This window comes from Falco punctatus (genome assembly GCF_963210335.1).
Source record: "Falco punctatus genome assembly, chromosome: Z".
In the NCBI taxonomy this organism is placed as follows: domain Eukaryota; kingdom Metazoa; phylum Chordata; class Aves; order Falconiformes; family Falconidae; genus Falco; species Falco punctatus.
The window spans coordinates 27201299-27213631 of record NC_137586.1 but is presented as its reverse complement, the minus strand read 5'-3'; the positions used below and the strand labels follow the sequence as shown (position 1 = coordinate 27213631).

The following is a 12333-nucleotide window of genomic DNA, read 5'->3' as shown; positions in this document are numbered from 1 at the left end:
ACAGTGTGTATATTAAATGGCTATAACACTGGTGTGCAGTTCCTCCCACCAGTTCTTTTCTTGTAGATCACTAGAGGATTAAGACTGTCAGGAGTCCTCCAAGGTATTCGGAAACCAGGGCTGTAGTAAATAATCAACACCCCTGTGTCTGAAAAGAGTTGAGCAGATAGTTCAGAACAGTCTGATGTGCTTGCTTGCATATGTCTTTGTTGGTAGTTTATCCTGCTGAGGAGAGACTTTAGAGCAGCTGATACTTTAATCATTGAAGGAACACATTTTTACAAGGAAGTGACAGTTAAGGAGTTTAAATTTGATCCTGTCAGCCGGAATGTTTCTTTGCCAAATGAATACGCCGAAAAGACAGGTGTGCTTCTTATCATAAAGTATGTAATGTAATGTTACAGTTTTGGAATAAAATCCTTATCCAAGTAATGGATAAATCAAATGCAGTACCAGAGTTTGTTTGTAGTGTAACCTTTTAAATATCAGAAATGTTAAAAACATTCTAGCAAGGTTGAATTTTCCTGGTTTGTTGAATGTATGTTTGTTTTTGTCTTAGAAATTGAAGAAATTAAGCAATGCATTTGTGAGAAACCCATTATTCAAATGGCCTGAATATTGATACATGAATTTCTATATTAAGGTGGGTTAGATGGGTTTTAGTTCTTTAATTGATGGTGACTCCAACAGTTGCATACATACACAGCCTAGATGAAGAGACTTCTGTGCAGTGAGGGGAATAAGAAGTATTGCTGGTAGCCCCCAGTTCAGTCTTAATTAGCAATTGAAGTAAACCCAAAGTGGTGTCTATTAAAAATGTGGATTTAGATGAGTTTTGATCTTATTGGGAAGGTCTTCTATAGTCTTTTTTATTACTTGTAGTATTGTTTCAATAGTACCTAGAGGCTTTGTTTCAAGGTAGCCTGTGATGTGGTTTCCAGTTGTAATAATTTTCAGTGCAAGGGAGGCATTTGAAAGGTTGAGATTGAGAGTTGCTATTAGATCAGTCTGCTTGGCTTGTTTGTTCTGCCTTCACTCTTCAATTCTTTGTTCTTCAAGTATTCTTCAATGCTTTGCAAAAGGTAATGAAGTAGATTGAGAAAGTATTTCATGCTTACTTGTGAATTACCATCTTTGGTACAAGTGATTTTGGTTTCTGCCCAAGAGCGTTCCCATTCACTTACAGTGAAGTTTAACAGCCTTCCTCATCTCTTGTCAAAACTTTTTACATTAGAGGGTTTTTTGTTTGTTGGTTTGTTTTGGTGTTTTCTTGTTGTTTTTTTTTTTTTTTAAGGACTTGATGTTTTATCCTTTGATACAGTATGTATATAACATAATAACAGTATGTATATACGTGTAATCTTTGGGGTATATTTTATATTTTACATTTATATAAACTGAACATTTTTACAAATAGGTGAATATGAGTTGTCCTGTCTAAGATCTAGAACAGTAACTGCTCATTAGTTTACTGGTTTTGATAGAGGAAGCTGCTTACAACACTAAGCTTAATTCCAATTCAATACAAAAGAAAGTGATGTGAAGAATGGTTATTAATGACTTTGTTTTGTAGCATTCTCACTAGGGAAACACACATCCAGCTTGCTTATTTTCATTCACATTGCTTGTCTTGGCTTATGGGGTTTTTGGTTGGCTTAAATGTGTATTATGGTGAGGTGGTGGCCCAGCAAAGTTTCATGACAAGTGTCTTTTTTGAAGTGACTGAAATTGCCTCTTTTAGAGTCTTAAACTACTGAACTACCCTTTTATTGAAGGTGTGTTAAAGCTGGATATTTCATATTTGGCTTTTGAGGATCTTATGATTGCTTATCAAGTGTTCTAGAAATTTAGTATTATTAACAACCATCTTCTACATGTATGTGATTATTTTGATAATTGTTTTATGGAATAAATTTTTCCATCCTACTCTTGACCTGAGTGCTCCAGACTTCAGTAGTATTTGATAGTGGGTCATTTGTAAAGTTTTCATAAGGAAAATAAAAAATCATGGATCTCATGCATATATATATTGATATTTGAAAGGAATTTTTTTTGTATTTTCCTTCTCTTTGATGTTTTTCTATAGTACTAACTTCAGAGGCATTTGTCTTTTGAACATAGAGTGATCCATACTATACCACACTTGATGTTAGCCAAAAGCCTAAGAAGTGATCCTTTGTGGTCAAAACTGGATGAGGTAACTCCTAACTTTGTTAATTGTTTCATGTGCTTTCAGTGCTTTTACAGAACTCCTATCAACTTTTTTTTTTTTTGTTATTGAAATTAAAGGTAATAATGATTTTCTTCTGATGCAGCCTATGCAGCTGGATTCCTGAAGCTTATTCCGTCATCCGTTCTTTGTATTAGTATGTGAAGGTAGCTGCTGTAATTCTGTTTTGTTCTTGCTAAAGTAAGAATAGAAGAATTTAAATAAAGGCATCCCTAAAACATTTTAATCAAGGGAAAACAGGAGGTTTATTTTGGGCTCATACTACAGTAAATGAGGTGTCAGAAATTCAAGAAACTATTTAATTTAGAACCTTGTTTTAGCCATCCTAAAAATAATAGTTAAGAAATCGTATAGAAAGGAGTCTTTAATAATTTATATTAATGTTTAATAATTTATTAAATACTTATAGTAATTAAATTAATAATTGATATTTTCAACATCGGTGTTTTTTTGCATGCTGTGGAGACTTACTCAGGGCAATTGTGATGTAAATGGTGGTCCTTTACATCTGTAGTACCTGTCTTGATTCCCATGTTTAGCTTTTGAACTCTGGGGGAAGTAGGCAGTTGTGTATCTTAGTGACTTATTTGCATCTCACTATTGGCATGAGCATCTGTGATAGCAACAATGTCAGAATATCATTTTCCTTATGAGGACTGGTACAGAATTTACGTGCATCAAACCATAATTCAGTATGTAAATATTTTTTCAAGTTTTTCCATGCTGGTGTCACTTTCCAGTCCTAGTATTTCTTTGCAACAATTTGTTGATGCTATTGATAAAAGGCAAACATCACATACTTTTCAAGTGTTAATAACCTGCATAAAAAGTGTCCACTTCTTAGAAATATTTATCTTTCTTAAGTATTTCATTACTTGAAAATAGTAATTTAAAGGCATTTAATGTTTGCACACAACATACAGGGTTTCTGTTGCTGAATTGGAGTATTTTTACTGAAGATAGGCTGGAGGAGTGGCACAGGATCAAACCCAAGCCATTTCTTTCAGACTAGTTCAATCAACTGTCCAAGAATTTTCTGAATCTGAATAAAGGTAGAGGCACTCAAAATCAAATTGTTACTCAGATTTTATTGCTATTTCAGTCTTTTGATACTTTTGTATACTGACTGGTTTAGTTGAGTTTCTGTGCCTTCTCCTAGAAGAGCCTGACTGGGTTTTTTTTAGTGGTCTTTTTCAACTTATAAGCATCCCTGGTTACTAACAAAGCTTACTACACGGTAATGCTGTTCTGTGGTTTTTCTCCGCTTCTTTGTTTTGCATTAACTGTTGGCATCCACTGCTGAACTTTTCTTTACCTTTAGAAATCCTTCCGGTTGCAATTGGTAAGTTACTTTCTCCACTTAGAGATGGCTCTCCTGCTCCCTTCCCCCATTCCCAAATCATGGGAATAATAGGATAGTATGTAATTGTAGACTGCCTTCACGGACTTTTCTGGTTTCACACCCTGCTTACTTGGTATGATGCTGAGAGAGATTTAATGTGTTCTGTTAGAGGAAACAGCTCCAGTCTTGTTTAATGTGTTGTTAGAGAAAAACGCTTCAGTCTTGCAGCAGCTTCTTGAGGTGACAGCATGCCAAAAATATGTGCCTCTTTGCCTGTACTGTTCTAAGTTACTGTTTCATTAGACTCTAAACATTTACCCACTTTTTCCAAGTTGTTTTAGCAAAAGTTTTGTAACATTATGACACCACAAGCTAAATGTTTTATCTAGGTCACTTTTTCACTAAAACAGTTACTCCTTTCATTATCATTTTGTTCACATTTTGCATAGTGTTTCAAACTGTGCTTCTGTGTTTCCTTTGAGTATTTCCATTTTCATTTTGTCCATGGCAGATCTTCTTCTGGTTTTGTCTGACAGGGCTCTAATTATTGTCTTATTGTAGCTTTTGTGATTTGTTTCAATATGCTAAATATTTTACATAATTGTTTCAGGACTGCTAATCTGAAGCCAAGATAATCTTCATGTTCTGTTCATGTTAAGTGGTTGAAAACTGTATCAGTTGTTATTCATGTTATTCCCTTCTGTACACCTTTATGCTTTGGTGAATCTTTAATGTCATGTCCTCAAATATTTCTTCTTAATTCCAACTAAGATATTATTTGATATTTATACATTTATCATCTGCTACTAGCAATACATTTTGTTCCATACAATAAGCTGAAAAAATAAAACACATCAGGACACCACAATTTATGAAACATTTTAAATACAACTAGTTTTTCCATCACTGGTATCATGGTAATTTTTTTCTTCCTGGATATATAACAGTTGTGATAGAGAAGGCTTCTGACTGACATGAATTAGTGTTTAAAGCCTCCACTATAAGCTGAGCCTTTAAGAGTGATCTGAATGACAAGACGGAAAGATTTTTATATGCTTTACTTTCTATATGTATACACTTTCAGGAATAAGGAACAGCTAAAAAATGTTGCAAAGACTGGAATAGGAAGTGGAAGCAATCTTTTGTTCATTGCAACTTCCTGAAAGGAAACAGTGATAAAACAACCAGGCGTGATAGTGGAGGGGCATTTACTTTGGGGAACGTATTTATTTGAAATTGTGCCTTTTGCTTGCCAGAGATTGCCAGTAACAATGGAATTATTGTGGAGCTAATTGATATGGGGGTGCTTATGAGCTTGAGATGAAACTTGGAACGTCGTGTGGGATGCAGTGTTTTTTCCTTTGATGGAAGTCTAGCAAACCTGTTCTGGTAAATGTGTATGAACTGTAAGAGATTGTCCTACTGTAAGTTAAAAATTTATGAAAATGTAATTGTGGTCTTTTATTTGATAGATACATGTAAGAGCTATGAAGCCACTCACATTCCTAGTTGAATTTATAGTAGCTCAGGTGCTACTAAAGCGTTGAGAAGAGTTCTGATCTCTACATCACCTTCTGTTCTTTGAAATACAACAAGCTGGAAATAAATGCAACATTACTAAGCTGATCTTTTATCTTCAGAAGACATAATGAATAATAATCTGAATATGAATAGTACGTGAATAATAGAATGTAATTAAAATTGGGATATTTTTGTCAGAACTTTTTTTAAAAGATGAATTTTTTTTAATATCTTGAACTCAGTTGGCTAGCATGTTTCAGGAGAAGGTTGTCAGGAAGATATGAACACTGACACCATTAATTTTAAAAAGTCACCCGTGTGGTTCTTTGATAGCAAAAAATAAATCTCAAAATGCAAAGATACATAATGACCTTCTTCAGTTTGGTTACTAATGAGGCCAACTGAAGTCCCAGAGTGGGAAAGCCGCATTTAAAGGAAAAACGTAACAAACCTAATTTGTGTAATTTGTGGTTGTTTAATAGAGCAGTTGTACGTGCCTGAAAGGGTGTGGCTTCTCCAATCAGGAAGGCCTGCCATTACAGGGAGAAGCTTGAAGGGGGAGTTTAGGAGTAAATCTGCTTCCCTCATGTAAGTAAAGCTGAAGTGGTTTATGAGTCAGCAACTTGGGGTAGGAAGAAATCATTTCGGTATGCTTTTCCAGTAACAAATACATGTTAAGTAATTTATGCCAGTATCACGCTTGGATTCTGCTTGTTTTAATCTTGCAAAAATAAGGCCACAGAGGGTAAAATTTGATTTCTTTAGTTTTTTAAGATCAATTTCATAACTAGACAATTTACCACATCATTAAAGCCTGTTGAAGGATTCAAGTATTTAATTCCGTAAGCCACAAGGGAAGATATTAGAAGTTCACATGTGAGAAGTACCTGCATGTGTAAGAAATCACTTAAGGGAAGTAATTGAATAGTAAAGGCTTGGTATAAGTTCCAGTAGTTGCATACCATGGCTCCACTAATTAATGGAAAAAAAGAATGCTTGAATTTTACCCTGAATTAAACAGTAGGGTTTTGTTCAAAAGTTTTAATAGAAGCCATCTGTTTCTAAACGATGAGCTTTAACACAAACAAAAGTTATGAATCTGAGCTAGAAATTACTGAGAATGATTCTATGGCTTGTCTCCAGCAGGAACAAGGAGTGAATGAATGGTATTCTGCAATGTAAAAAAATATATATTTTTTTAATTTAATGATCTAGTGAGCAGTATTTTGTTTTTAAGGCAGTATTGTTTCATGACACAGGGTAATGTACAGGCCTAAATCTCATGTGCATGTGTACAGTACTAGCCTTTACCTGTAGTTGGTGGTGCTCAATTATTTCTGTAAGGGAGCTTTCAAAAGTATATGTTTTTAAGTTAATTGAATAGTAAAGTCTTGCTGTCTCCAAACACTGGTAGAGTTATAGATGGCTTTGTGTGGTGAGTGTGGCACATCAGCCACTTCACAGGAATACAAGTCTTCATATTTGTCATATGTGTATTGTTTTCTGAGTAGTATGAAATACTTACTCAATAAACACAGCAAATTAATTCCATAAATGTTGGTTTGTATTGTTCAGCTGGCATTTAGAAACAAATACATGATTTTAATTCTTTTTTTTTTCCAGATATTAAGTTTTAACAGGGGTACTTGTTTTGAAGTACTATGGATGACATGAAGAAAGTTGGTAACAGCTCTTGCAGTGATGGAGTTCTACTTAGAATGGGCCTCAATGATAACAAAGCTGGAATGCAAGGTTTGGATAAAGACAAAATTAATAAAATCATCATGGAAACTACCAAGGTTGGTTTGATTACTCTTTTTCTGGTGCTTTATCTGTTGTCCAGTATCATAAGGCCCTCTTTTTCCTTTCCCAAATTTTGTCCCTCATGTATGTAAGTGTAGGGCATCTTTCTTCTAAAAAGAAATGCATGTGTGGTGAGGAAGGGGAGGACTGTAGTTTAGGGTACCTTAGGGTACTGTTGGATTCATCCACAGGGACATGGAGGAATCCTGAGGTGCTCCCTTTTTGCCCGAAGCAGTACGTAAATATGACACGGCACTGTCCAGAAGTAATTGTGAAGGTTTCAGCTTCCTTAGGCCTATTGTTTTGCCCTGTTGTTTTCCCCTTTTTCATTCCTTTTGCCTGCCCCATCATTAATCAGCCAAGCAGATCTACCCCAGTTGCTCACCTTCCTGTAACTGATGATTTTGATGTATTCAGGTTTTTCTAGTACTTTCAGTGGAATTTCTTTGTGCTTACTGCCTGTCTTCTGGACTGTCTTCTCAGTATTGAAGAGAGGTGGCCTGTAGTGTGCAGCTTTGTACCAAAGATCCATAGAGGACCAGACAAACCTACAAAGCATTGAAATATTAGTTCTCTTGTTATTGGAGAGTCTTCATATGGAACTTGGGGATAGAATTCACATAGAATATGGGGATAACACTTCATTTGAGCAGCTCTAAGTTTTCTTACTTTTTCTTGCGTAAATGTGTATTTCATTTGGTGTTGCTATGGCCCTAGGTTATGTGCTTGGTATCTTGCTCATGAGTTCTGTGTTGACTACTGTTGCTCTGTAGTAAACTGCCTGAGAGGCGGTGGGAGAGTAGAAAACTGCATACAGCTTATTTTGCAAATGTTTTCTGCTTGCATTTTACTTTGATGATACTTTATATGTTACCAGGCCCTTTACTAACTAGGTGTTTCATCTGCTTATTCTGTTCACTCTTGAAAACTTAGTGCTTTGTCAGACATATCTCTAATAATGATACTTGGATAAATTATTTTTCAGATCAGTTACTAATTCACTCCCTGGTATGGAATAGAACGAACTGTAAAACAGACTTCAAAATTGATATACTGTCATCTGTGTATTAGAACATACTTCTGTCAAAAAAAGCAAAGAGAACATAAATACCAGCTATAGCTCAAGAAATCTGAAGAGAAGCATTGATTCTTTTTCTTAGCTTTTTCTTTAGTCTTCAAAATATACTTACAAACACTACCCACAATTGTATTACAATAAGATTGTATAGTGTTTCAACTCTGAAGTACTGCAAGAGAAGTAAAAAATCTCACAGCTTAATAACAATGTTGAGTATTGAGTTGTTTCCCACACTAACAGTTTGGTACTTTTTTCAGTGAGTCTCAACAAGTCCTGTTTGATTGCAGAGAGGAGAAAGATTAAATGCATGCCTAATATTAAAAGAAAACACACCCTAATTTCTTCAGATTAGAGATTTCTTTTAAGCAATGAGACATGACATATTAAAGTCTTGCCATTCATCCTATTGATTGTTATTATAAAAGTGGGTATTTTAGCTTTTTATACAAATGCCTGATTTTTATTTTACTATGACTGAATTCTTGAGATCAGTGTCAGTTCGATAGGCAGAGGTTTTGACCTAAAATCTTTTCCACTTTTGCAAATTTTATCAGGTGGTTCAATAAAATGCATTACTGCTTCCTGCAAATGTTATTTCTCTTGTAAGCTAAGCAAATGTTGCAAGAAAAATATTTTAGTACCTGGTTTTGAATTTCCCTCTTTTCATTTTCATTGTATTTGCCATTTTTTCTTTCTTATGAGTCAGGAAGGGAAGTCACATTATATGTTCTCTCACAGTTGTCTTTTTTTCATTACATGTTTTCATTACATCTCCTTTTATTCACTCCTTTTCTTGAAGGAGCAATTACATACTTTAGAACAAGAGGTCTTTTCCACACCCTTTTGCATTTCATTATCCTCTTACACATAGCTTCTAATTCTGCTATGTTTTTCAAGATTAAATGGCCAATGAAATACTCAACATTGTAAGTGGATCTGACTTTTACAATGTCATTGTTTATTTCCATGTAGATTCAGCTATGTGGGAGTCTGGTAAAATGCTTAAATCCGTGGGGGTTTTTTTTGAGTTTTGTACTTTATATCTTGGAGATATTGCAAAGAACAGTTCAACTTTTATCTACTGTTTTGGAATTTTGCTTGTCAAGTGTTAGAATGACTAAACATAGTAAGTTCTCAAATAGTCCCTTATACTCATCTGAGTATAGGGGATCCGAGAAGGAGAAATATATTTGTGTCACTTGAGGAGAGAGATGTAAAGCACCACTGGTCTTTTTTGTGTGTTACTTCTATGAAAATCCAAAGTATGCCTTAGAAGCTGTTACTGTGTTTTAAAGTTTTATGTATTTAAAGAACAAATGTCAGAGTTTATAGGAGAAGACAAATAGAAACTTTAATGGTTTTGCAATTTTCTTCCAGGGTTCCAGATTTTATGAAAATGAACTTAAAAAAGATCAACAAGTTAACCAACGAATTGAAAAAATGATGCAGCTAAAAGAGAAAATTACAGCACAACAGCTCTTGAAAGCACAGTGGCAGGTACTAATCTTTGAAGACTTCTGGAGTAAATGTTGAATGGTATTGGTGTGTTGTGGTTTATTGCATTAAATTCTGGTGATAGGCACAGTGTTAACTATAATTTTGATGTGAGTCACGCCAGTAAAAGTGCACCATGTTTTGATGATGTGTTCTTAATAAAAACTTCATAGAAGAATAGAATGTAAAATGAGTCCGAAATGCTCTCCAAGTGAGCAAAATGAAGCAAAATAATTCCTGTTCTTTTAAGTTTGATCAGTTTAAAGGGATATCATTATGGTCTATGTAAAAATTTTGTTAAATACCTTATTTACAAGTTTCATATCAGTCTTGAGTTAATGTTTTTCTGATATATGTATATTTGTGTTCAATGGCCTGCAGTGGGATGAGAGGGATCACAGTTGTCAACTCTTCTGGATATAAATTATTCCTTATTTATGATATTTAATGAAAAAAATCATCATGGCAAGCAGTCACAAGAAGTACAAGTGTCCTGAACAAGAAAGATGAAAAGGCAATTTATCTTCTCAAATGCTAAATAATAGTATCCAAAGTATTATTGTGTATGAAAGGTTGCTAAAAGAACAGCACCGAGGCTGCACAGTAAACATTAGATGCAACAGAATTAAAGTTGCTTGTGGGAGCTTAATTACTTTTCTTTTTCTTTTGTACTGTGTTTCAGTCTTTTAATTACATGACCGATTGCTCTTTTTCCCTAATAGATTTCCTGCTTCATTCAGCGCACAGTGCAGACAGTGTTCACTGAATGGGCAATTATTCAGTATTTACTGTTGTCCTCATTGTTCAGTGGGTGGCCCCAAGCTTTATTTGTTATACAGAGGTCTAATCCAGCTTTGAATGCAGAATTACAGACTTCCTCATAGCCTTTTCTAGGTTGTACACCACTTGTGTGAATTCTTTAAATTATTCTTGCAATACTTCAGCAAAGTGATATTTTTGTTTTGTAGATTGGGAGCTGAAGCACATGAAGATAAACACATCCATTAATTTTCAATGCTATTGTGAGGGCTATAGATCTTGAGCTTTGGTGTGCAACCTCTTTTTGTTCATTGCAGATTTGCAAATCACTTCGGTAAATTATATGCCGGTGTCTCAAATTTGTGCCCAGAAAAGCTTGCAATTACTGAGTACCTCTGAAAAGTTTGTTATAAACCTGTGTGCCTCAACTGCTTTTAGTTAGTTGTTAACATGATTTAGTTATATCTCTGCTTGTCTGGTTTTGGGGTTTTTTAGTTTTCTGGGGTAGCTTTTATGTAATTTAATTATTAAAAAATACTTCCATTTCTATTATTTCTTCACTACAGAACTTTTCATTTTACAGAGAACAGTCTTGTTATGAATGACATGAGTGAATTACAGAGATCCTATAAAATTAGTGTATGGTTATGTAATTAAAGAACATATAGTGCATATCATGAAATAATAATTTTAATTGCTTTGACTACCCTCATGCTGTCTTTTTCTGAACTTGATTCTTTGATCTTTTCTTTGCGTGAAAATTGCTTTCTATAGAAGAAAAAAGAAACTTAAGTAGCAGTTGTTACTATTTCCAATGGAGTAACTGTTAAGTCAGCTGACACTGCGTGAGAACTGTCATTAGAGGGGGATAACATGCACACTTTTTTGCTAGCTAATTTTAGGTCTTTGCTGCTATAAAAACATCTCAGAATCTTGGATTTTGGTTCTACCCTTTGTATGCAGATAAGCTCTGGTTCATGGTTGTTGTTGCCCTCATTTCTTCATCACAAGTTTTGACTCTTTTACCCTGTCCTCTCCTTCTTATAACTGATTCTATCCTGAATTTTCCTTTTCTTGTCCCGCATCCCCAGATCACCATCAGTCTTCTTTCCAAAGCAGTCCTTGTCTGTGCCCTCAGAGTCCCCATTGAAGTCCCCCATCTCCTGGCCCAGCCAGTCTTTTTCTGCCTGTGTCTGATATTCTAAATGTCTCTCCCTTTTCCTGTCACTTACTTGCCAGCTACTCTTCCCAGACCATTATCTGCTTTGGAAGTCTTGTTTGTCCTGTTCAGTGTTCTTAGTATGTGCAGTGTGTTGTTTAATAAGTTCCTCTAGGTCTTTGGATATGGATATGGTCAGCTCTCATTATCTTCTTTCTTCCTTTATCATTGTGATCAAGTTCTTTAACTTTTCAGTACTACCTTCTGATACAGTATGAGAGAATTTGTTCTGAAATTTATAAGTGGGAGGTACTCCAGAATTACAAAGATAGCCATTTATCTACTTCTGTGAATGCTGCAAGTTCTCATCTGCAGATCAATTTTTGTTTGTAGGATGGTTAGAAGCTCAGATACGGCTTCCTAAGCTGGCAGTTGATGTAAGTGCTGCAATGTAAAAACAAACAAAAAGGTCCCCACTTACTGGATTTCATGGACAAAACCCTGGTTTCATGGTGGAAACAGTAATATAAATAAAATGCAGAATCTGCAATGTAATGCTGTCTTTCTCACTGCTAGAGTGTGTGTATGCCAAGGAATTAGTGAGGGTTTTTGTCATATTTTTGCAGTTTTCCTTAGAGGGCTTTTTTTGCAGAAGCGCATTTAGCAGTATGGATTTTGCAGATATGGGAGATTAAAAGGTGCTTGTAAATTTTCTTAAAACTGCTATTTCTGTGTACAAATATTTCTTTGGTTGTTTGCTTGGGGGTTTTGTTATATTTAAAAAATACTTTTAAATGTGCAAGATAGTTTTAACTTTTTCCTAATGAATGTCATTGTTGTCTTTTAAGGGAATTTATATACTGTACAGTATCATGTAATACTTAATTTTTGAAAACTTTTGTGTAACAGAGTTAGACTATACTAACAACCTAGAGTGGAATTACCTG

At 34.8% G+C, this 12333-nt stretch overlaps 1 protein-coding gene across 6 annotated transcripts in view; it reads left to right on the top strand.

The window, feature by feature from the left end:
* The window catches only part of POLK (DNA polymerase kappa), a 33684-nt gene that overhangs the window by 2693 nt on the left and 18658 nt on the right, over positions 1-12333 (top strand). For 3 of the 6 annotated variants that reach the window (XM_080373282.1, XM_080373281.1, XM_080373277.1), the window contains exons 2-3: positions 6717-6892; positions 9352-9471. In XM_080373282.1, coding sequence (XP_080229408.1) covers positions 6755-6892; positions 9352-9471 — 258 coding nt within the window. In that variant the 5' untranslated portion in view covers positions 6717-6754. Of the gene's footprint in view, positions 1-559; positions 644-2086; positions 2198-2227; positions 3283-6716; positions 6893-9351; positions 9472-12333 lie in introns of those variants that run through there. The other 3 variants (XM_080373279.1, XM_080373278.1, XM_080373280.1) reach the window with 3 other exon arrangements.